This window comes from Myxocyprinus asiaticus, chromosome 25, assembly GCF_019703515.2.
Source record: "Myxocyprinus asiaticus isolate MX2 ecotype Aquarium Trade chromosome 25, UBuf_Myxa_2, whole genome shotgun sequence".
In the NCBI taxonomy this organism is placed as follows: domain Eukaryota; kingdom Metazoa; phylum Chordata; class Actinopteri; order Cypriniformes; family Catostomidae; genus Myxocyprinus; species Myxocyprinus asiaticus.
Window position 1 is genome coordinate 26705891 of NC_059368.1, and position 25872 is coordinate 26731762.

Consider the following 25872-nt stretch of genomic DNA (forward strand, 5'->3'; position numbering starts at 1 on the left):
TTTTAAGATTTTGGAAATATACGGGTTTGGGAGTACATTTATTGGTTGGATTAAGTTACTTTATAGACACCCTGTAGCAGCGGTACAAACAAATGGATTAATTTCAGATTATTTTACGCTGGATAGGGGCACTCGGCAGGGCTGCCCTCTTTCCCCTTTATTGTTCTGTCTTGCCCTGGAACCATTAGCAGCCACGATAGTGGAGGAGGATGATTTTCCAGGGGTGATGGCAGGAGGTGTGGTGCATAAGCTTCTGCTTTACGCAGATTATATTTTATTATTTGTCTCTGAACCTACTAGATATATGCCTTGCCTCCACAGAATTATTCATTCCTTTTCCAGGTTCTCAGGATACAAATTCAATTGGTCTAAATCTGAAGCTTTGGCTTTGACAGCGTACTGTCCGGTAACGGCTTTTCAGCCGGGCGCCTTCCAATGGCCCAAACAGGGCATTAAGTATTTGGGGATTTATTCCCAGCAAATTTGTCTGATTTAGTTAGTGTTAATTTTGACCCTTTAATAAAAAGATTTTCGAGCGATGTGGACAGGTGGGCTTCATTACATTTATCTATGATTGGGAAGGTTAATGTTATCAAAATGAATTGTATTCCAAAATTTAACTACCTGCTACAATCTCGCCCTGTAGATATCCCCCTCTCTTATTTCAAGCAATTTGATAGCATAGCGAAGTCCTTCATTTGGAATGGTAAACGTCCCAGATTGCATTTTAATAAGTTACATAGGCCAATTGACAAAGGAGGGCTAGGCCTACCCAAGATTTTTTATTACTATGCGTTCAGTCTCAGACATTTGGCTCTTTGGTCACTTCCACCTGAGAGAGCCCCTCCCTGGTTTGTTATTGAACAGGCAGTTCTTGCCCCTATTTCGCCATTACAAAGCATCTCTATCAAACTAATCGGAAAAGTTAAGTTACACCCCGTTATTTTTCATTTACACTCGGTATGGACTAAAGTGTCCAGATTGTTAAATTGGACACTTATTTAAATGTTGCCTCGAGTATATGGAAGAACCCAAGGTTACGTAGTGGCAAGTCCCCTTTCTGCTGGCCAGAGTGGATTGTGAGGGGGGTTGCTACACTCGGTGACCTATATGAAAGTGGAGTGTTGAGATCGTTTGAAAACTTGGTCCAACATTTTGGGATCCCCAGACCTCAGTTTTACAGATATTTACAATTGCGCCACCTGCTTTGTACTATTTTTGGGAGTAGCACACACCCCCCTAAGGAGGCAGATGCTTTGGGTGAGGTGATTGCGGCTTTTGAAAAAGGTCATGAGGCATCAGTGTACTACTCCCTGTGAATTCAGAGTATGGGGGACGGAGCCTTAACTTCTATTAAGAGATTATGGGAGAAAGATTTGAATTTGGTATTGGAGGATGGAGTGTGGACTTAGATTCTGAAAAATGTCGTCTGTATCTAGAGATGCAAGGGTTTGCCTTATTCAGTTCAAGACTTTACTTAGATTCTATTGGACCCCCTCTAGACTGTACAGGTTTGGCCTTAAAGATACACCTACCTGCTGGTGATGCCAATCGAAGGATGGAGATATAACCCATGTTTTTTGGGGGTGCTTTGAGATCCAGGGGTTTTGGTTGAGAGTTCAGAGTTTTGTATGTGATCTCTTGGGCACTCTGGTTTCATTTTGCCCCAGATTCTGTATTTTGGGAGATGGGGCAGAAATTAATGTGGAGAATAAACATGTGGAGGATTGGGTCCTAACCTGTGTTATGGTCGCCAGGCAGGGTTGGAAGTCGGTTGGAGCCCCCCCGTTTCAGGAGTGGTGCTCGGAGATGGGGAGAGTGGCGGCCTTAGAGGAGGGGTCTTATAGAAGACTGGGGAATCCGGATCTGTTTGTGGGAAAATGGGGTGAATATTTAACATTCTTGGAGGGTTCTCGGGTGGAATAATGGAGAGAGAGGGGTAATTGTCAGTGTGTGTGATTTTTATATTTGTATATATATATATGTTTTATTATTATTATTATTATTATTATTATTCTCTTTTTTCCTCTTTTAGTTGTTTGGTTTTTGTTTTTGTATTCTTTTATATGTGTTCATCTAAGACGACAGGGATGTTTGTTGAGGTTTGGGGTAGGGTTGGGGTTGGGGAGGAGGAGGGGTGGTAGTGGGTGTTAAAAGTTGATTTTGTGTATTTATAATTATGTTTTGTATTCCTGTGTTTTAATAAATAAAAATGTTAATCATAAAAAAAAAAAGTTAAGGTAACTACTGTAGATGCAAGTAGACTTAACTCAGATCTGCCATTTAAATATTGTTATACATTTAATGGCTCAAATAAAGAAGATTATAACTGATTATAGGTCAATAATTAAATAAACTTAATTCTTCACTGAAATTCATATATACCTGTATATATATATATATATATATATATATATCTGACATCACACAAAACAACTATTTGCAACAAAACAACATAAATATTACTACAAAAGAGCTACAACTTCTATGCATTCTTAATAACAACTACAGGTGCATCTCAATAAATTAGAATGTCGTGGAAAAGTTCATTTATTTCAGTAATTCAACTCAAATTGTGAAACTCGTGTATTAAATAAATTCAGAGCACACAGACTGAAGTAGTTTAAGTCTTTGGTTCTTTTAATTGTGATGATTTTGGCTCACATTTAACAAAAACCCACCAATTCACTATCTCAAAAAATTAGAATACATCATAAGACCAATAAAAAAAAACATTTTTAGTGAATTGTTGGCCTTCAGGAAAGTATGTTCATTTACTGTATATGTACTCAATACTTGGCAGGGGCTCCTTTTGCTTTAATTACTGCCTCAATTCGGCGTGGCATGGAGGTGATCAGTTTGTGGCACTGCTGAGGTGGTATGGAAGCCCAGGTTTCTTTGACAGTGGCCTTCAGCTCATCTGCATTTTTTGGTCTCTTGTTTCTCATTTTCCTCTTGACAATACCCCATGGATTCTCTATGGGGTTCAGGTCTGGTGAGTTTGCTGGCCAGTCAAGCACACTAACACCATGGTCATTTAACCAACTTTTGGTGCTTTTGGCAGTGTGGGCAGGTGCCAAATCCTGCTGGAAAATGAAATCAGCATCTTTAAAAAGCTGGTCAGCAGAAGGAAGCATGAAATGCTCCAAAATTTCTTGATAAATGGGTGCAGTGACTTTGGTTTTCAAAAAACACAATGGACCAACACCAGCAGATGACATTGCACCCCAAATCATCACAGACTGTGGAAACTTAACACTGGACTTCAAGCAACTTGGGCTATGAGCTTCTCCACCCTTCCTCCAGACTCTAGGACCTTGGTTTCCAAATGAAATACAAAACTTGCTCTCATCTGAAAAGGGGACTTTGGAACACTGGGCAACAGTCCAGTTCTTCTTCTCCTTAGCCCAGGTAAGACGCCTCTGACGTTGTCTGTGGTTCAGGAGTGGCTTAACAAGAGGAATACAACAACTGTAGCCGAATTCCTTGACATGTCTGTGTGTGGTGGCTCTTGATGCCTTGACCCCAGCCTCAGTCCATTCCTTGTGAAGTTCACCCAAATTCTTGAATCGATTTTGCTTGACAGTCATAAGGCTGCGGTTCTCTTGGTTGGTTGTGCATCTTTTTCTTCCACACTTTTTCCTTCCACTCAACTTTCTGTTAACATGCTTGGTTACAGCACTCTGTGAACAGCCAGCTTCTTTGGCAATGAATGTTTGTGGCTTACCCTCCTTGTGAAGGGTGTCAATGATTGTCTTCTGGACAACTGTCAGATCAGCAGTCTTCCCCATGATTGTGTAGCCTAGTGAACCAAACTGAGAGACCATTTTGAAGGCTCAGGAAACCTTTGCAGGTGTTTTGAGTTGATTAGCTGATTGGCATGTCACCATATTCTAATTTTTTGAGATAGTGAATTGGTGGGTTTTTGTTAAATGTGAGCCAAAATCATCACAATTAAAAGAACCAAAGACTTAAACTACTTCAGTCTGTGTGCATTGAATTTATTTAATACACGAGTTTCACAATTTGAGTTGAATTACTGAAATAAATGAACTTTTCCAGGACATTCTAATTTATTGAGATGCACCTGTATTTAAATGCCCGCATAAGTCCCCTTTGACCAAGAAATCCTAATTAAATAATTGAAGTGCAAGGGATTATGGAATTATCTTATTATTATATTATGGGAATTCCACATAGCCTCAATTTTGTTCTGAATTTTGTCTGAATTATTAACACTTAAAATGTTAAATCTATGGATTTTTTTAGATAAATAAGTTCAAGGAACATAGATAATTGAGTCATAAGCCCAAAACTTGTAATTTCAAGTGATGTTTAATTAAGACAACTTGATTTTTCCTGTAAAGACAACATTGGGATTTACAGTTCATAATGCAGTGCCTTAGCATACAGGGAGGGAAGTTTATCTAACAGTGATGACATTACCCCATTGTCTCGTCTGAAGCAGTTCTATTTTAAATTATGTCACAGATAGCTTAGGCTTTCAGGAAAACCTCTACATAAATTGCTTATTAAAGGTTTGTTAAACCAGGCAAAGTGTTTTTGAATTCTGATCAGTTCATTAAGTTAGTTAATCTGAGGTGCAGTGAAACCAGGAGTAACCATAAAACCTGTGCGGCATGTAAGATCTAAATAAATTTATTTTAATTAAGCCAAAAATATAATTTATTATCGTGACCACCCAACATTGTATTAACATGCACATATTAAATGCTAGCTTAATTGTGCACATTTCATCTGTCCTCATACTTTCTCTTTTGTCTGTGTGCAGAGACAAGTTTCTTGCTGGGGAATGCACAGATCGTGGAGTGGCCTATAGTTTACAGTAATGACGGATTCTGCAAGCTCTCTGGATACCACAGGGCAGAGGTCATGCAGAAGAGCAGCACCTGCAGGTAACAGATTCTCCCATATGTTTGTTTTTAACCTGCCCTTAATCTGTAATCAAGTAAGTGATGTGATCCCAATACACTTTTGAGACTTTTCAAGATGTGCAATATGCAAAAATGCATTAGTGTTAATTATAAATAAATTGTGTACTAAATGTGTTTTAATATTATTTTAGAAGCAAAAAGTATGCCCCTTCAATCTTTTCCGAAGGCCCAGTTAAAATGGCCCAGCACATGTTTTGTTTTGCATGCTGGTATGCTGGTGTCCCTTAACTAGCTTAACCAACGAGACGTCCTTGGTCAACCAGCTCAGTAGGAAAGACAATTGTTTTTTCCACTAGCTAGACAACCAACAAACTAGCCTGAACTATCATGGAAATTCATACTGGTATAAACTGATCTTTTCAGCTGATGGAAATATACTCAGATCGCTTCACCTATCAAACTGGTGCAGTGCAGGGAATTTGATCACAATTATTTTGTTTATTTATTTTTTCAAGTGCGTTCAGACCAGTATCCCTGACCATCTAATCCTACTAGTTCCACTTTAAGATAATTGACTTGGATGTTTCTCTCATGATTTGGTAAAGTTCTAGACACAGATGTTTCTGCACTCTACTTGAGTTAGCAATGCATCTGAAGGCAGCTTTCTTATGTCAGTGCAGTTGTATGAAGGCAGAGTAGAATCTACCTGCGTTATGTCTCACTCTACCCTCTCCCCAGAGCCATCTACCTGCGCATTTCTCACTCTACCCTCTCCCCAGAGCCATCACTGAGCACCTTGTTAGCGCTAAATATGCTCAGCAAGGTGCCAATCATCGAAGCAGAAATAGAAATACCAACTACAGTGATTTTGCTCTGCCTACATACAGGGATATGCATTTGTCTACAGACTGTGTTATGACTCCAGACTGACTCAGGATTCTGGGGGAATTTTGGATGTAGAATTGGCACAAGCTTTTGTCAGCTAAAGCAATAAGAGCTGAAGATTTGATACTGTAAACCTCTGAGCAGCTTACAAAAAAACCCTCATGCACCACAATTACCTCTGTATGTTTGGGTTTATGGAATCTGAAGTGATAAGAAGATCCAAAACAAATAAAACTGTTTAGAGGAAACTTTCAAATTCCGTGCCGTGCAGAAGGGGGTGCAACTTTGCCAAGTCCTGATTTCAGTAATTTCCTACAACCCCATTCCAGAATCCACAAGTAAAGAATTTTCCTCATGTGTCCACTCGAGGATGTGAAGGACAACAGATGCCAATAGAGAGTGAGCTGAGTGAGAACAAGAAAAGATAAAGAAAAAGATAGATAAAAGGAGAAAAGAAAGAGAGAGGTGAGTGAGACAGTCAAAGATAGAGAAAGGGAGGAAAGGGGGCGCATGTAATTTTACCTCATGTTCTCGCTGAACTGTTGCAAACTGTCCTCAACCTAAAATATCCCTTCTGCTGAATGAAAAAAATAAATAAATAAAATAATAATAATAATAATAATCTTTTCACAAAATAGCTCCCAGATCTGATTATTGTCATGGGAAATGGAGCATTTCAGATTTACCATCTTTTTAAAGAATACTTATGCTTCAATTTAAAGCAACTAAATTTGATGCAAACCTGAGGGTTTCTCACAGCATGAGGCATGAGCACAGGAACACAAGGTTTGTGTAACATTCTGATGCACATTGCATTGTAGAAAACTTCAAAATAAGAAAATTATCCAATAAACTATATGAAGGAAGGTACTGACCTAAAAGAACTTAACTTTTCATGAAACAACAATTGCAACACAAATAATTTAGATGCAAAATGCATAATTTAGATGAAGAATGTTTTGAATGATGAAAGTTTTATCAGCTAGGCCAATTAATCGGTCAATATTTTGCCATTTAGAGATTATCAGCATCAATAACCGAGCAGGCTTGGCTGATTATCAGAAGTTTTAACTCTTTTTTGTGTCAGTTCCAAAACCTACAGCTTTGTCAATGTGTAACACTTTTTCTATCTTCCAATATTTTGTTCATTTAATTGCAGCTATTTTTGTGCATGTCTCACTTGTGTATTATACAGTATATATAGTATACAGTATATTGGCATTACATTGGCAGTTGGCCACTCTGCTCTCTAAATATTGGTATTGGCCATTAAAAAGCCCATATTGGTCAGCCTTTACAATATATTTTTGTGGTAACACTTAACAATAAGGTTCCATTTGTTAACATTACTTAACAACATTAGTTGACATGAACTAAAAATGAACAATACTAATTAAGCATTTATTAATCTTAGTTAATGTTAATTTCAGCATATACTAATACATTTTTAAAATCAAAAGTTGTGTTTGTTAACATTAGATAATGCTCTATGAACTAACATGAACTCACAATGAACAATTATATTTTTTATGAACTAACATTAACAACGATTAATAAATGCTGTAAAAAATATATTGTTAATTGTTAGTTTATGACACCTAATGCATTAAATAATGTTAATGGATGGAATCTTATTGTAAAGTGTTAAACTTTTTGTATATTTTGTTGCATTGAAGATGTTTCACATTTACTGTACCGTGAATTTAATCACTATATCCACCAGATTGCCTTCTTCTTGCAACTTTTGCTTAAAATTTCCTTAAAATTTTAATATGATATCTTCTCTTCCTATTAAATAATAGTAAGGGTAGAACTTGTTGGAAGTTTGGCTCTATTTCTACTGTTTGTCCAGCCTCCACTTTCTGCTGAAGTTAAATAGAGCATCTGCAGTAGCTGACAGTGCGTGTCATCAGCCACTCCCCCCAGCACACACACACTAACTGAATTAATTGACAGTGAAAGACAAGCTAGAGTTTGCTGGGGGATGTGTATGCCATACAGGTGTGCACGCTCACCTAACTCTATTTTTTGCTCTCTTTGTTTGTCTCACTCCTTTTCCCACCTACTTCTCCCCCTCTCACAACCTTTTTTTTATTTTGTCTCTCTGTCCCCCTGGCAGTTTCATGTATGGAGAACTGACAGACAAGAAGACAATAGACAAAGTCAGACAGACCTTTGATAACTATGAATCCAATTGCTTTGAAGTGCTGCTCTATAAGAAGAACAGTGAGTATTCCCAGCAATCCAGGTTCTTTGCCGTGCCTGTTGCATCTAGAGAAAGAGTGCAGGGATGCAGTTGTGCTCAACGTAAGAATCTGAAGAAAAAAAAAAGAAACACTATAAAAATGCTGGTGTATGAGAAAGTTCACTTTTCTCCATACCCAGTTTAATCAGTGTGTGTTAATTAAACAATATCCCACGAGCAAGAGTGTTGTTCTGAATATCAGCATGATGATTCGGCCATAAGTGATTACCGCAGGTATTCAGACCAGCAGTACCATTACAAGTGTGATACTGTTTTCATGCAACTGTTCAACAAACAAGTAAATAATTCTGAATTATGTAAATTACTACAAAAATTGGCCAGATGGTTTGTTTCAACCATCGAAAATAGTTCAAATAGAAGCCAAAAGAAGAGTAATTTTGAACTAGTGTTTGTTCATAAACAAATCTGTGCTTTTGAATGAATGTTTTAAGTGAACAAATCATTCTCATTCACTTCCATTGTTTTGATAGTGAACAATTTGGTGCTGTTTAACAAATCAGTTGAGTCAATAATCAAATGACTCTTTCAAAACAGAAAATATGCTTGTTTGTACTGGTGTAAAGATGTAATCTGTAGAAAAGAAATGGTCACAAACCGAATCGGCTAATGAAATAAAAATGAAGGATAAATCAAATTCCCCAACACTATTTGGAAAGCCACAACCAAACAAGTGTCCAAGTGCTTTTATATTAAATATCAGCACTCTTGGAATGCCACTTGCACCAAGTGAACAAGGGCAAGTGCTTCCTCTCTGCTCTTGGATTTTTCTCATATAGGTACTATAAAGATCAATATCCCTATGATGCCTCCATAAGATAAAGCTGTCAGGTTAAGCTCAGACGTAGTGACCCATTAGGCACACAGCTACACAGTATATTTCTTATACTGGTGAACTGTGGACCTTGGTCTCAATTATCTTCCCATTTACCTTGTCTTTCTAAATTCCCGTCTTGTCTGTACTTCTCCTGTAATCGCTATTCTCCATCATAATCTCATCATCATTTATTCTCTTCTCTCCGTTCCCCCCTTTGTTCACTTGACTTTAACCTGTCTGTCCCTTTCTCTTTCCCTCTCTATTGCTTTAATTTTCCTCCATGTCTTTTATCTCACTGCTCCTTAATTCACTTCCTTTTATGAACCACTTTTCACACTCCACCTTCCTTTCAACACCACCCTCTCTCCCCTCTCACATTGCGTTCCTCTGGTGCTGTCAGGAACCCCTGTGTGGCTCTACATGCAGGTGGCCCCCATCAGGAATGAGAATGATAAGGTGGTCCTGTTCCTCTGCACTTTTAAGGATATCACTGTCTTCAAGCAGCCCATTGAAGATGAGACCACCAGAGGTAAGAACACTCTCACAACCTCATCTTGAGTGGATTTTTTTTAGCTTTTGTGTGGTAGAAATGGCATAAGCACACAAAAGAACATAGATATGACAGTGTATCATGGTTTGGTTCCCTATCTGTCACTCACTCGCCGTTGTGTCGATGTAGTGACACTAGGGGTCACACTTGGGAGCCCGAGACACCTCCGGTCTTTGATTGAAGGCCAATGAAAATTGGCGAGTGGTATTTGCATGCCACTCCCCTGGACATACGGGTATAATAGGAGCTGGTATGCAACCACTCATTCAGATTTTCTCTTCGGAGCCGAACAGTCATGCTGTTCCCACAATTCCCACAACTGTTCATTCACCTCTGCTGGATCTGACGGTGCATTTCAGCGGCTTCTCCCTCCTCTGCACTGGTGCACTGCAGGGAATGCCCCTGGGCGCTTCGGCAGAAATAAGAGTATATTTCTCTAAAAGAGTATATTTCTCTAAAAGAGCGGCACACACGGAGCGTCTTTTTAAAGACGTGTCTTTTTAAAGATTCCTTTCCTTTGTGTGTTATTCCTGGTTGCTCTCGTTATCTCTCGCCTTCTGACGGTCACGATCAATGTCTTTCATGTCTGGGCACTGCTCACATGGAGACAGTGTTCGTGGATGGTCATGTACTCATTGCGAAGACATGTCCATGGCAACAATGCGGTCGCAGCTCGCCTTCATAAGAAAGCAAGCCACCCCAGAGGCTCCCTGCCTTGGTCCTTTTATCCACGGGTATAAGGGGCACTGGGGGTGATTTGGGGACCCCAATGGGACCGCCTCCACCGGGCATCCCCCCGCGGACCTCCCATTCCCCAGCACGCTCGCCTGCCCCGATCGGGCTTCCTGATGAGTCCACCGGCTCGTCTCACGGCGAGTTCGACCTCTTATATGGAGCCCGCGAAAATGATGAGCTCTCGAGCGCAGCATCGGAGAGCGGGCTTGTCCAGTTGGACGCGGAAGCCTCAGCTGGGCTCCTCCCTTCGGGGACGATTGCCCAGTCACAGGCTGATGCAGAGATGATGACATGCTTTCCTGGGCAGCCGTGAGCGTCGGCTAGAGTCGAACCCTCTGCTCTTCCCTGAACCCTCGCGGCTCGATGATTGGTTCCTGGGCTCGTGGCGCCACTCAAAGCCACGCTCCACCCCGTTCCTTTCTTCCCGGAAGTGCATGAAGAGCTGACAAGGTCATGGGAGGCAAGGTCGTTTACTGCCCGGTCCCGATCTTTTCAGCTTCCCCGCCCTCACTACCCTTGATGGTGGGGTGGCCAAGGGCTATTCGGCAATCCCCCGGTGGATAAAGGCACTCGCGGTGCACCTATGCCCGCAGAGCGCCGCCACCTGGCGTGGGTGCCCAAAGCCCCCGTCCAAGGCCTGTAGGTTTATGTCATCTCTAACGGCCAAGGCCTATGGTGCCACTGGACAAGCCGCCTCCACCCTGCACGCCATGGCGCTCCTGCAAGTCCGCCAAGGCTCTAAAGGTACTGCACGAGGGTAGTTCCGTCCCAGGATTGATGCAGGAACTGCGCTCGGCGACCGACCTCGCTCTCCGAACTACGGAGGTCACGGCGCGGTCTCTCGGGTGAACGATGTCCACATTACTGGTCCAGGAGCGCCACCTTTGGCTCAACATGGTCGAGATGGGTGAGGCCGACAGGACATGGTTCCTTGCTGCCCCCATCTCCCAGGCTGGCCTATTTGGCGACACCATCAAGGACTTTGCCCAGCAGTTCTCAACGGTGGAACAGCAGACGGAGGCTATCCGGCATATCCTGCCCCGGCGCGGCTCAAGATCCTGCACCCTGTCTGCTCATTGCCAAGGGCATCCCCTTGCGGTGACTACACTGGCTCCACCGCAGCCCGCCCCTTCAGCCCGGCCCCGGCGTGGAGCCCACCGCAGGAAGCAGACGCCACCCGTCTCGTGGCCGTCAAGAACCCGTGAAAGGCTTCAAAGCGCCCTTGAGACGGGCGACCCAGGGACAATGAAACCCGCTGCTCTGGAGCTGGTAAGCAGACCTCTCCATCCCCCGGTCGAAGGCCAGGAAGAGAATCTTTTTGTTACCTTTGCATTTAATTGCGCTGTATTACCAAGTGGCTGCAGTACTCAAGAGTTCAGCAAGAGTGATTTCCTTGTTCCCTGGGTCACGTATCCGGTGTGCATGGCCGTCATCACGACCACCATCCACCACTCTATTTGGCAGGTTTGGCGCTCCAGCGGCGGTCTCCCACCCCTGAGTGCCCAGCTGTGGCACAAATCCGCCCCCGATGTGACAGTCTCCACGGGTCACGAGGACAGGCCTCTTCCTCCCCTGTCCCAGGCTGTTCTGGGGGTGGTCACAAGGAGCCAGGTAAGTGCATCGATGTCCCTAGACTCAGCACGGCTACGACATGGTGTGGCACCTCGAGCTCAGCCCCGCAGCGAGGCCCCATCTGCTGGTATGTCCGACAATGTTGTCCCTTTGGTCCCCCTTGTGTGGAACTTGGATGCATGGCTTGCGTTTTCCAATCCGTCGCGATGGCTGGTCCGGACCGTCTGACTCGGCTACGCGATCCAGTTCACCAGGCGTCCGCCCAGGTTCAGCGATATCCACTTTACCTTGGTGAAGGACGAAAACGCTGCTACCTTGCGCATGGAGATCACTACCCTCCTACGGAAGGGTGCGATAGAACCTGTCCCTCCGGCCGAGATGAAGAAGGGGTTTTACAGCCCCTAGTTCATCGTACCGAATAAAGGCAGTAGGTTGCATCCAATCTTGGATCTGCGAGTACTGAACCGGGCTTTACACAGATAATCCCCCTTCTTTTTTAAGGAGTGGAAAAAGAGAAGGGGAAAAGAGGCCACGACTGGGTTAGCCTGTCTCTATTTTTTGGGTAGTCGACTTGTCCCCAAAGGGCCGTTCGACACTCATAACTATGTTGGGGGAGGTTACGTGTTGACCTGGTGTGCTGGCTACGAGGCACACAGTGGTCTGCCCACGACACACCACCAGTTCTTGTAACACGTTCAGCCAGTTGTGGCGTTTCATATAGGGACCCCTAGTGTCACTACATCGACACAACATCGAGTGAGTGACAGATAGGTAACGTCATGGTTACTTGCGTAACATCCGTTTCCTGATGGAGGGAATGAGACGTTGTGACCCTCCTGCCACAACGCTGAACTACCCGCTGAAATGGCCGGACCTTGTCTCGGCTCCTCAGCATAAAACCTGAATGAGTGGTTGCATACCAGCTCCTTTTATACCCGTATGTCCAGGGGAGTGGCGTGCAAATACCACTCGCCAATTTTCATTGGCCTTTTATCAAAGACCAGAGGTGTCTCGGGCTCCCAAGAGTGACCCCTAGTGTCACTACATCGACACAACGGCGAGTGAGTGACAGATAGGGAACCAAACCATGATACACTGTCATATCTATGTTCTTTTGTGTGCTTATGCCATTTCTACCACACAAAAGCTAAAAAAATCACTACATCGACACAACGTTTCGTTCCCTCCATCAGGGAACGGAGGTTACGCAAGTAACCATGACGTTGTACATGGCTGTGACATAACTAAAAACCTATTGGCTTAAAAAGAAAATCGATGAATTCATTGATACACAGTATGTTTCAATAGGAAACACATCAGCACAGGAAAGAAAACTGCGAAACATCTAGTGATTTTGAGGGCTCTTTAAATGAAAAAGAAGCACAGATCAATAATAAGATTTTATTAGATCTTGCAAATATAGTGCACAGTTGTTCTCTTTGAATCTTTTTTAAATACTCCCTTCGTAATTATCAATCTTTTTTTTTTTTTTTTTTTATACAAAATGAAAAGACCATTACAAAGTCAATTGGCAGCTTTTTGACTGAGCATGTTTGTGTGAGCACAACCTGTGTGAGCACAAGAGCACAAGGCAGTATAATGAGACCGACAAGCTGTCACTTCATATTCAAAAGTGCTATATACCTGTATGTGCTGTACTGAAGTGAGTCGTGGAGCATTCTGTGTATATCTGTGAATTTATGATTGATGGGTATTGTCATTTACTTTCTCTCAACCTTTTTTTAAACTGATGGAGATTTTTCTTGTTGGCTTGTGCCACTGCTAAACTGAAGAACTTGTCCTTTGCTATTAATCCTGGCCAAACCAACAATATTTTTTTATTAAAATATTAAATAAATAGATTAAAAGTTTAAACTGTAACCCAAAGCCTAAATCTAATCATGATTTTGATAGGAATATAGCTTTTGTGTATGGAAGAAAGAAAACATCTAGTTTTGGTATGAGGCAAGGGAAGTGTATTCCAGGTTACTGACATACAGTACATTACATAAATAAATATGGAAAGTTCACAAATGTTTCCTTTCTTAAAATAAAGTGTTGGATAGGTGGTTAGCTAAAATTTGATGGCTGTATTGTACAGATTTAAAATTCTGTTTGTAGATTGTTTAGTCTCTATAGGAATAAAAGTTTTCATACGAGTGAAGTTGTACGATATCTTACGTACAAATTATTACGAGTTGTCTTGAGGCAATGTTGGATTGAATTAGCTTTAATGACCAATTTAGACCAGCAACCAGCTACCATGTTGTCCAGATTAAGATGGATTTTCCAACAGGACTCACCCTTCAAAGGACCGGTAATGTCACAGTCCGGTCACCTTGTCATGTTTAGGTTCTACCTGACGGGACCGTGGCAGTATCGGCCTGCCTTTTTGTTTTGCGTTTGTGATTTGTGTGGGGGCATGGATCTGTTGGTGGGTTATCGCTGTGCGCGATTTGCCGCCGTGTGCCCTCTGGTGATGTCACGGCACCTTGCCAGGTTGTGTGTGTGCCTGTTGAGGACCGTGGCACATTCGTCCCTTGTCTGTTTTGTCAAAGCGTGTTTATGTTTTGCCCTTATGTGTTTCAGGTGTTGTTGGCATGCTGAATCAGCGTGTCCATGGGAACCCTGATTGTTTCCATGGGAACGCTGATCATTACAACCTTCAGCTGCGAGCGACACCTGCCCCGTGTTTGTTTCTCTTATGTAAACCCCCGCATGTGTCATGTCCGATGTTGGATCATTGTGACTGTTACTGTTGTGTTAGTCACTGTCTATGTGAAGGTATTGTCTGCTGCCAATTATTAACTGTGCACTTTGTGTAGTTGGAGCGGGCTCGTGTGTTGGTTGGTAGCCTGTCTCTAGAGGTGAGGTTTCCCTCTAGATTGCCCTTGCCTGTGATCACTTGCCCAGTTTTCCTGTGGAGGAGGATTCCTCACTTCTGCCCGAGTGTCAGGGGAAACCGATAGCATGGGCTTGACTTTGTTTATAAAAGAACTCTTTCTGTTGAATAATATATCCATTTGAACTATTCCCTCTGCTTTTGGGTCCTGTCTCTCTCGCACCGTGACAGGTAATGCTGAAATGAGCCTGCATTCTCATACCACTTCTGATGTCATGTCTTTCCTGCAGTGAATGATGGGGTTGCATGTTTGCTAGCATGCAGTTGTATTAGTCTAAAACCTCTTTCATGCATCCTGTAGATTATATGGTGCTAAAGGCATTAATTGACAGCTGTAGCACATGTTGAGGTCTAGCCTTCTACCGTAAGCTACCTTTAGCATTTGCCAGTTACAAAGTACATGATAAGAAAGTGTCTACCAAGAGTATAAATGCAAATGTAATTGTTTTAATGGTTTGCACATCCAGTTTCAGTTATAAGATCACTGACTGGAATGTGTTAGCAAACTCAATTAACCACTGCCCGTCTTCTGCATTTTTAATTGACAAAACACTACTGGCTTAACAATACATGTAGCTTTAGTCCATCACCAGGCATCTTTATTTAAATGGTTAAGAGTTAATCCTTTGGCAAAGATGTGCCTGTGCAGAAAATATGAGCTGCTGAACACCACCATAGAACCACAAACTTAATTTGAACATCTATCAGATATTCAGATCACCTATAGTGATTATGTTGTAAATCAAGGACTATTTGCCCTTATTAAAATGTTAATCTATGCTGCTCCTGACACTTGTGATGCACTAATAAATACTGTATTAACATCACAATCAGATTATTCATAGCCTGGCACATGGCTTGAACTTGTTGTTAGGTAAATATGAGATCTGTAGTTCTAAAGGAGCATTTGTTAAATGTTGCATACCAGGTGTGTCTTAAAGACTGCTTAATGAATAGCTCATGTTCATCAACAAATGAGCAAGTAATGTTGTTGTACCATGATATAAGGAACACCGGCATCAGGGGTTTTAAACATCAGCTGTATTTGCAATAAGTGACACGGTTCTTTCTATACATTCTTAAAAAAAGTTCTTTAATGCTTATTTGCAGCACTTTACGTATGTTCAACCAAGAAGTTCTTGAGTTAGCTATATACTGTATATACTGTATTTTTTTGTTGTTAAAGATAAAAAAGGTATTGATATATATTATAAGTACTTAAGATCAGTGTATCAGTTCTTTAAAGCACGAGTACATAGATGGTTTTGTAAAGCAGGGGTTTTCATACATTTTGAAGACAAAGTCCCTTCAAAATGATGATTTCTTTGCAAGGAGAAAACCATACAGTATACAGTATATTCATGTATAAATACCCATTTATAGAGTGAATATACACACACACACACACACACACACACACACACACACACACACATACATATATATACATACATACAAACTGGCGGCCAAATGTTTGGAATAATGTACAGATTTTGCTGATTCGGAAGGAAATTGGTACTTTAATTCACCAAAGCAGTATTCAACTGATCACAAAGTATAGTCAGGACATTACTGATGTAAAAAACCATCACTATTTGAAAAAAGTCATTTTTGATCAAATCTAGACAGGCCCCATTTCCAGCAGCCATCACTCCAACACCTTATCCTTGAGTAATCATGCTAAATTGCTAATTTGGTACTAGAAAATCACTTGCCATTATATCAAACACAGTTGAAAGCTATTTAGTTTGTTAAATGAAGCTTAACATTGTCTTTGTGTCTGTTTTTGAGTTGCCACAGTATGCAATAGACTGGCATGTCTTAAGGTCAATATTAGGTCAAAAATGACACAAAAGAAACAGCTTTCTCTAGAAACTCGTCAGTCAATCATTGTTTTGAGAAATGAAAGCTATACAATGCTTGAAATTGCCAACAAAAAGTGAAGATTTCATACAAAGGTGTACACTTCAGTCTTCAAAGACAAGGACAACTGGCTCTAACAAGGACAGAAAGAGATGTGGAAGGCCAGATGTACAACTAAACAAGAGGATAAGAGTGGGCAAAGAAACACAGACATTGGACAACAGATAACTTGATTTTAATCCTAATTTTCTTTCATTCTTTCCATAATACTTGCATCAAATTATATAAAAATTGAGCTATTTAAACATTTTATATGAAGTTAAAAATGTTCAATAAAGGTTTTTTCTGCATAATTTTAACATATATATATATATTCATATATTCATGACCTTGTTGAAGGACCTTGTAGAATGTGTTACAAGATATAAGAGGTTGTTAATGGACTACACCCATTATGGTTGTGGAGCCGTTATGGAGTGAGACAACTACCAAATCAGTATGGTTCAGGCTGTTAAAAAGTAGCAGAAAACATGCTTAACCCTTAAATGCATGGGTGTTTCTCCAAACACTATTACATACCTCGGGTCTTTAGCAACCCGGCACAGATATCTATCACAAATGGATCCCAGATAGAATACAGTTTTCAAAATAATTTCAAGATGATAAGAAAGTATTAGAATAGAATATATTCAGATATACAGTATGTTGATGTTTTATTTTTCATATATCATGGAGATGATGCAACAAATATAGAACAGGATTCATTACCTCCACACTGAAATTTCATGAACACATACTGAGCTACACATAACACATATGTATAGCTACACATAAGCTACACATGCATTTTCTCAGGCACTTTTGTGTCTAAATAGATGCACAAATTACATAATTTAGGTAGTACACCCACAATGACAATAGTCAAATCATACAAGTCAAGTTACTTTTATTTATCATTTGCCCAAAAGTAGTTGAGTTTGGTGGGGGGTTGGTAGTTGCCCAAAATTAGTTTGGGCCGGCCCACTGGGGAAATGTCCTGGTTCTCCCTATGGCTGACCCTGTATGGAGCTCACCCAGCTGCTTTGCATGTGACTGTTTCACTCCCTCTGGAGAGTGGAGAAAGCTATAGGCAGATGTGTATGTGTGTCCATGTGTGTTTTATGTACATTGGTCTCAAAGGGCAAAGGAATCCCATTGGAATAACATATGAAATATGCAAAGTATCTGCATAGTAATAATAATAAAATATCAGGAGCCAATGCTTCCAGCTCTGTGTGTCCTGTGATATTTTCGTGCATGTTTTGGTCCCCAGCGTTTAAATTATGTGTGAAAACACTTAAACCATAGGTGAGTATGTGTCCTCTCTCTGAGGTGTTTTCATTCCTTTGACCTATCAATATCATTGAGTGTGACTTACCCAGAGGGCCACTAACTTCAAATAAATGCAAATTGAGATGGAAAAAGAAGATGCATATGGGCACCATGGCAACAGTGAAATCCTTTGAGGTCCTTCCAGATGTTTCTGTAAGAATATGAGAGTTACCTGAAGATGAAACCCAACCAAGCAAACATATTGTGGGGGCGAGGGTATGGCCGTGGGTTTGTCTGGGGAGAGAGGAAGCGGTAAGGTTTTCACCTGAGATGAATTGCTGCTAATTGTGATTTCTATGTTCACAGTGAGAGGCGGGGAGATAAAAGGCTGCCCAAAACCCCAGAGAGGGAGAGAGAACCCAGCTGACAAGCTGTGTGTGTGTGCATTGGCCGCTGTCGGCTGTTTTGAAAGCTTTACCATCACGCTTGAGGCGGATGTGTTTAATTTATCAAATAAAAGTGACATACCTGAGTTTGAATTGCCGTTTCCCGCTTCCTCATTTCATTGAACCATTACACTGGTGTTGAAACCCAGGAAAAAGAGTTAGAAAGATATGCTGCCATGGTGTCATCGCCGCTGGAGGAAGTCTTCAGGTCCCTTGCCAGTATCCTCCAGGCCCAACACCAGGCCATCGTGGACCTACGCATGGAGAAACAGCAGAATTTTAAGGTGCTCCTTCAGACTTAGGTACTGCGGAGCTTAGCAACACAGGAGGCGGCGGCCACCGCCCGTTCCCTAGCAGCAGTGAACCTTCACGTGCTGCTCATGAAGATGGGGCCTCAAGATGAATTGGAGGCCTATCTCGAGCTCTTTGAGCACACGGCCAAAGCCCTGAGATGGCCGCAGGAACAATGGGCAGTACATCTTCTGCAGCTGCTGACCGGGGAAGCCTAGATCGCAGCGCAAAAACTTCCGGTTGCTGACTTACTGGACTATGGGAGGTTTAAGAAGTCCATTCTGCAACGGGTCGGCTGCAGCCCAGAAGAACACCGCTAGCGTTTCCGCTCTTTGATGCTGAGTGAGGTCGGCCACCTGTTTGCCTTTGCTCAGCAGCTCTGTGACGCCTGCTGGCGGTGGGTGCTGGCCAAGGAAGACAGCGACACCTGTGACATCATCAGCTTAGTGGTGCTGGAGCAGTTAATCTCCCAGCTGCCAAAGGGGATGGCCGAGTGGGTCCAGTGCCACCGGCCAGCATCGCTGGACAAAGCGGTCCAGCTGGCGGAAGACCATCTGATGGCGTATCTGGGGACAATGTACAGAGGTTGCCAGATTGCAAAAGAATTTCTCTGACGTGTTCTCGCCTGTCCCCAGCCACACTAATCTCATAAATCACCACATCGAGACAGCCCTCGGGGTAGTGGTACATAGTCGGCCCTACCGGTTAACCAAACAAAAAAAACATGTAGTACGGGAACAATTAAAGGCCATGCTCGATATGAGGATAATAGAAGAATCCCACAGCGATTGGGCCAGCATTGTGATTCTGGTACCTAAGAGCGATGGCTCGGTTCTGTGTGGATTATAGGAAAGTCAACGCGGTGTCGGAATTTGATGCATATCCAATGCCTCGTATTGATGAACTGCTTGATCGGTTGGGCATGGCTTGCTTTTATTTGACACTGTATTTAACAAAGGGATATTGGCAGATGGCACGATGTCCCATGAGAAAATGGCCTTCTCCATACCATTTGGGTTACACCAATTTGTGACCCTTCCGTTCGGTTTGTTTGGGGCCCCGGCTACGGTTCAGCGTCTTATGGACAGAGTCCTCAGACGCATGCTGCATATGCCACTGCTTATTTGGATGATATCATTATTTACAGTAATGATTGGCAGCGGCACATGCAGCATCTGAGGGCAGTTCTGTGGTCTCTGTGGCGAGCGGGGCTCATAGCAAACCCGAAATAGTGCACGATTGGATGGGTGGAGGTACGGTATCTGGGGTTCCACTTAGGTCATGGGCAAGTGCGGCCCCAAATTGAAAAAACAACAGCAGCAATTGCGACATACCCAAGACCCAAGACCAAAAAGGTGGTGAGACAGTTCCTGGGGCTGGCTGACTATTATCGAAGGTTTGTACCTAATTATTCGGATGTCACCAGCCCGCAGACTGATCTCACTAAAAAGGGAGCTCCAGACCCGGTCCAGTGGACGGAGCTGTGCCAACAGGCTTTCATGCAGATAAAAGCTACACTTTGTGGCGGGCTGCTTCTGCATTACCCTAACTTCTCTCTCCCTTTTGTTTTTCAGACGGACGCATCGGACAGGGGGCTGGGTGCTGTAATGTACCAGGTGGTGGAGGGGGAGGAGTGCCCGGTGCTGTACATTAGTAGGAAGCTCTCTATAAGAGAGACTAAGAACAGCATCACAGAGAAGGAATGCTTGGCCATCAAGTGGGTGGACCTCACTCTCTGCTACTATTTGCTGGGATGAGCATTCACCCTCTGTTCGGACTGTTTTGAAAGCTTTACCATCATGCTTTAGGCAGACGTGTTTAATTTATAAAATAAAAGTGACATACCAAAAGTGAATCGCCATTTCCCGCTTCCTCATTTCATTGAACCATGTAAAGGGGTTACAAGGGAAAGGAGGAGGCGAGAACCGGCTTGACAATATAAATAATAGTTTAATGCTAAACTTAAACAAAAACATAAACACACACAGGGCAGCTGCCTGTAGTTCTCTCTCTTTCTCAAACTGCCATCTCCGGTCACCTTTATCCCTCGCTCGCCTCATCAGGCTGACTGGGGTCCAGGCGTGCGTCATTCCGGCCTGGCCCCGCCCTATGTGCTACACTCCTCCCTGACATACACCCCCCCCCCTCCTCTCCGGGGGGGTCATCCCTGCCTTCTTTGACCTGGGAGGAGACAGGAGGGGAAAAACAACAACAACAAAAAAACAGGCGATGGAAAGTCCAAAACGGAGGGACAGCAAGAGAGAGAGAGAGAGAGAGAGGAGAGAGTGAAAAAAGAATCTCACTCACTGGTTCTCTGATGCGCCGTCGCGTGGTCCTCGATCACTCCTCCACCCTCTCAGGTGGACGACAGCCGCTCCTCCCCAGGTCACTCGCCTCATCAGGCTGATTGGGGTCCGGGCATGCATCATTCCGGCCAGGCCCCGCCCTCCGCGATACAAACCATTACACATATATTACTTGATTTAGCACCTCCGCATCTACACCAATGTAAATTGAGAGCTAGCAAGCAGAAGTGCCAGAGGGAACATGTTTAGCAATCAAAGGCACTCAACAGGAAAAAGGGAAGTGTGTTTATGCTCTGTCACATACTGAAGTGCTAGAGGTTCTTAGGGCTCTATCAAATCAGGGCAAATTCATTTAAAGTATTAAATGAAACGCATGCTAAAACAACGCAGACAGAGTGTGCAAATAAACAACGCTATCAGCAGATGCAGTTAATTCTGATTTACTTCCTCCCTTAGGGGCCAGAACTAAATGCAGCACAACAAATGGAACAGAATGCAAATTCTTTTAACTTGACACACATCTTAAAAACACTGTGCTGATGCATAAGACACTGAAAAAACAGCAAGTCGCAGTGCAAGATCAAAGATGCCCAACTAACGCATGTTTAGATAGCGCAGGCGGTCACAAAACAAGTTTGGTGAAAACAGCCCCTGTCTTCTGTGTTTTTATAAACTGCTGCAGTCTTTTCTTATGTCTGTGCAGGCATTGTAGTCTTACAGAGCTAGTTTAGTTCTCCTTTGCCAGATATGGTGCATTTGGGCTAACAATGTTCCATTGTAGCTTACGTGTGATAGTATTGTGGCTGTGATGGCCAAACTGAGGCTCCTCTGGGGCTTTGCCTTGTGGCTTCTCTGTGCAGGCTACCTAGCTCTGTTTTTCCCCTGTGGGAGGGCTAAATCTGGAAGAAGACTCAGGGGTTGTGTGCAGTGTTGCAGCTTTTTGCCCTTAGAGAACCAGATGGCCTGAACCATTCATTGTTTTTCTCCTTACCTTCCCTCTGTCAGTAACATGGTTCTTTTTTCTTCCCTTCTTCTCTTTCTCTTTAATTAGTGCTGTAAATCGATTAAATATTTGAATCAGTTTTATTACATGAAATGACGAATAATTAATCGAATTAAGCATGTATTAGTATTTGCTGACAAAATCACAAGATAATTTAAAGACATAACATTATTGTGTCAGACAAAAGCATTGAATTAGGGTTGCCAACTGTCCCGTATTAGCCAGGACATCCTTTAATTTGGCCAAAATAAAGAAGTCCCATACAGGATACCTACTTTCCCATATTTAAAATGGAAAATGCTTGAGCCCCTCCCAAATGCTCAAGCATCCCTTTTTCTTGTGGCAAAAAGTTAGCATCCCTACATTTAATAGACATAAGACATAAAATATGTCTGTTATACTTGTTGCCTATAGCAGGTGAGCTTTGCTGACTGTGGACTTGGTTCTTGAATTGGTCCAATAGTAGGAAAGCCCATTGCAAAGAATTTATGTAGGGGACAGGAGGTATGAATAATATAATTTTTTATTATTAATTACAAAAAACACATGGTAACACTGTACAATAAGGTTCAATTTGTTAACATTAGTTAACATGAACTAACAAAGAAAAATACTGTTATAGAAATGTTAAATTCAACATATACTGTATTAACAATTTTTTTAAATCAATGGTTGTATTTGTTAACATTATATAATGCACTATGAACTAACATGAACTAACATTGAACAATTGTATTTCATTAACTAACATTAACTAAAATTAATAAATGCTGTAATAAATACGGTATATTGTTAATTGTTTGTTCATGATACCCAATGCATTAAATAATGTTAACGAATGGAACCTTATTGTAAAGTGTTACCAAACACACTTACACTTACTGTACACACTAAATTAAAAGCTTACATTGACAGCCCTAATCAAAATCTGTCCTTGCTCTTTTCAGCATATTTGTTCTTCTTTCTAAAAATCATGGCATTTTATTCCAGATAAACAACAAATCCTTCACTTAAAAATAGCCAGTTTGTCCTTTCTGACATAGAGCTGTCCCCCTCTGAAAGGGCTCGAACAGACCAGCATGCTATTTTCATACACTGTACCAATAAGTGCACACGGCTGATTTCCCCTCCTTATCCCTTCACTGAGTTAATTGTTCATGTGGAAAGTCTTCTCTCTGTCCCTGTTGTATTGAGGGAGACTGGTCGCAAGAGACCCAGTGTGCTGAGACTTACTCTGGTCCATTATTGTTGAGTTTGAACATTCATGAGATGTGACTTAAATGGGGGAGCTGCAATGTTATTAATGTTTTACTTCTTTTCCCACTCTTTAAAAACGCTGCCTGTCATGACAGCAAAAAGGAGAGTGAATGCGATTAAGAGAACATGCTTTTAAGAGCACTTGTTTTTAAAACGAGGAAACAGAGCCTGCACTTCAGTCAGTACATTTACATGCACTTTAAAATTTAGATTTCAGTTGGACTACAACAATAATCTTAGAGTCTTTTTAAAATGTCATGTAAACACTTTAGTCCGACTGAAATCGCATCAGTCTGATTTTTTGCGAAGTCGAACTAACAGACCTAGATAATGAGATTGTAGCTTGGCTTCAACCAGCATGTATGTTAATCGGACCTCAATTGGCCTCGGCATTGTGCTCATGTTACGTGACATAGACGAACATTCTTAAATGCAGAAAGACTACAAAAATTCAGCAAAAAGGAAAAACAAGCAGGCTACCTTAAACAGATCTGCCTATGATGAAAGCACCTCAAACAGATCTATTACATGGCAAAAAAAGATGAATGGCAAAAGTGAAAACAATCTGGTAATATGTCCACCCACAGAGATTTTTGAGGAGCTTCACTTCCTCAGCTGACGTCCTTTCTTCAAATATTTATTTACACATTGTGCCATGCAAACTTGAACAGACAGATTAAGACTGTAGATCAGCTCGTCTACGTGAAATCCCCCTGTAGCTCAATTATAACAAGTGTTTTGCTGATTGGCACGTCAACTTTCTATAGTTGCTCAATTAAGATGTTTATAAAGATCAGAATGTATCATGTGTACGACTCTACAGGCACCGCTGACTTTGGGGCATTGAGCTTAAAAGCAAAATTTCCTACCAGTTAAAGATTCATGAGGAAGCAATGACTTCAAATGAGACTCCCAGCTGGACGCAGCTTCCCTTCCCTTCATGTTTCCACCATGTCATAATGCTTTTAATTTTAAAGTCATAAAGACACATTATGCCTTTATGAACAGCCCCAAAGTCCACGACAGTATCTGGTTTTAAAAAGAAAAGTGAACAGATGAGGAAAGAGTGGACTGCTTAGGTTTGCAACATGTTGATGGTACAAACTGTGGAAGAGGGGAGGTAGGTACACTTATATTCTTCCCTTATATTCTGAGGGAATACTTGTTGGAATGTGATGAATGCCTTTGCAACAAATTTTTTGAGATATGTTTTGGAAGGAAGAAATGAAAAGAAAAGCTTGTGCAACTGAGAGTATAGAGTTTTTTCAGCGTTCAGTTTTGAATGGCTTCAGCAGACAAGGCTATTGTAGGTGCCTCAGTGGGAATCAGCATGGTCTGTTTCTTTCCGGCTTCCAAGCACAATACCAGCAGCACTGCTAGTTGGGTGAAGAAGTGTTTGAGAGTTTATGTAAGACGAAGAGATGTAGAAAAGTAGAGTGGGTCCAAAAATGTGCTGTTAGTTGTTGATGCACCTTTTTGTTGCTTCTCCATATGTCAGGATGGACCAAGTTTGCCAGGCTGACCAGGGCATTAACCAATAGCCGGGGTACACTGCAGCAAATCACGCCTATGAACAAGACTGAGGTCAGCCACAAGCATTCACGACTGGCAGAGGTGAGTGTCACACATTGCTTTATAATGTTTTTATACTGAGCGCATCCCTGCTGAAAAGACCAGCATTACTGGCCACCAGCTTATGTTTTTGGTGCTGATCCTCCAGCATGGGATGCTGGTGTACTGGTGTCTGCACAAGGATTTTAATCTTAATAAGCTTAATCAGAAAGACCATGCTGGTCAAGGTTTTGCTGATGAAAAGCATGGCCATGCTGGTCCACCGACTAAAACAGCACCCAACCAACACTAACCAGCAAAAACCAGCCTAGACCATCATGGGAATTGCATACTGGTTAAGCTGGTCTTTTCTTTTTTTTTTTTTTTGCAGGGTTGATATTTTCTAGCATCTAACGCTTCCCCTGAAACTAACCCTCACAGAAACTTTTATGCATTATTTAGACATTATTGACAGGAGCTGTTTTCCCTGTTGATTTTGAACGTAGGGGATTTCACGTTTTACTATCCTCGCAAGGGACATTTGGGCCCCACAATGTATGCACCTCACACATACACGTGTATGTGCGTTTAAAAAGGTTAGCTGTCTGAATCTCTTTTTTCTCAGTCCCTTAAAGCAGAAACTGTTAAGTCTGACTACATTCCCAGATAAATCATATTTGAATCATCTTACCAATTACTGCTGATGTCAGATTTATGTCTCTTAATGTCTTTGGTGTATTATTTCTCATGGTGCCCTCACAACATGAATGGCCTTTTCATTCATGACGTATATTGTATACAGTGCATGATTTTGGCAGGGGGAAAGACCATCTTAGATCAGTATAAAGTTTGCTATTCCACAGCAGTGCTGAGTAGTAACAGATTGCACGTAATCTAGATTACATAATCAGATTACAAAAATCAAGTACTTGTAATTAGATTAAATATCGTTTTAAAATACTCAGTATCAGATTACAGTTACTTTTTAATGCATTAAATTATTACATATTAATCAAGCAAAGGCAGTGTTCATAATTTATTGATCCCTCTTTCCTTCTAAATCAGCCTACAGCTGATATATGTTTGGTAAGTCTTCAAGTGTTTTCGAATGGAGGGGAGGGTGTGGGGCATGTGGAATTGCACGCACAGACCTGATACTAGCTACCAGCCATAATTACACTGAAGATGGAGTGGTAATCCACACATACATGCAGAACCAGTTGCA

At 41.9% G+C, this 25872-nt stretch overlaps 1 protein-coding gene across 1 annotated transcript in view; it reads left to right on the forward strand.

The window, feature by feature from the left end:
- The window catches only part of LOC127416405 (potassium voltage-gated channel subfamily H member 5-like), a 159061-nt gene that overhangs the window by 24500 nt on the left and 108689 nt on the right, over window positions 1–25872 (forward strand). The window contains exons 2-5 of the mRNA XM_051655754.1: window positions 4793–4916; window positions 7900–8006; window positions 9261–9389; window positions 24595–24710. Coding sequence (XP_051511714.1) covers window positions 4793–4916; window positions 7900–8006; window positions 9261–9389; window positions 24595–24710 — 476 coding nt within the window. The remainder of the gene's footprint in view (window positions 1–4792; window positions 4917–7899; window positions 8007–9260; window positions 9390–24594; window positions 24711–25872) is intronic.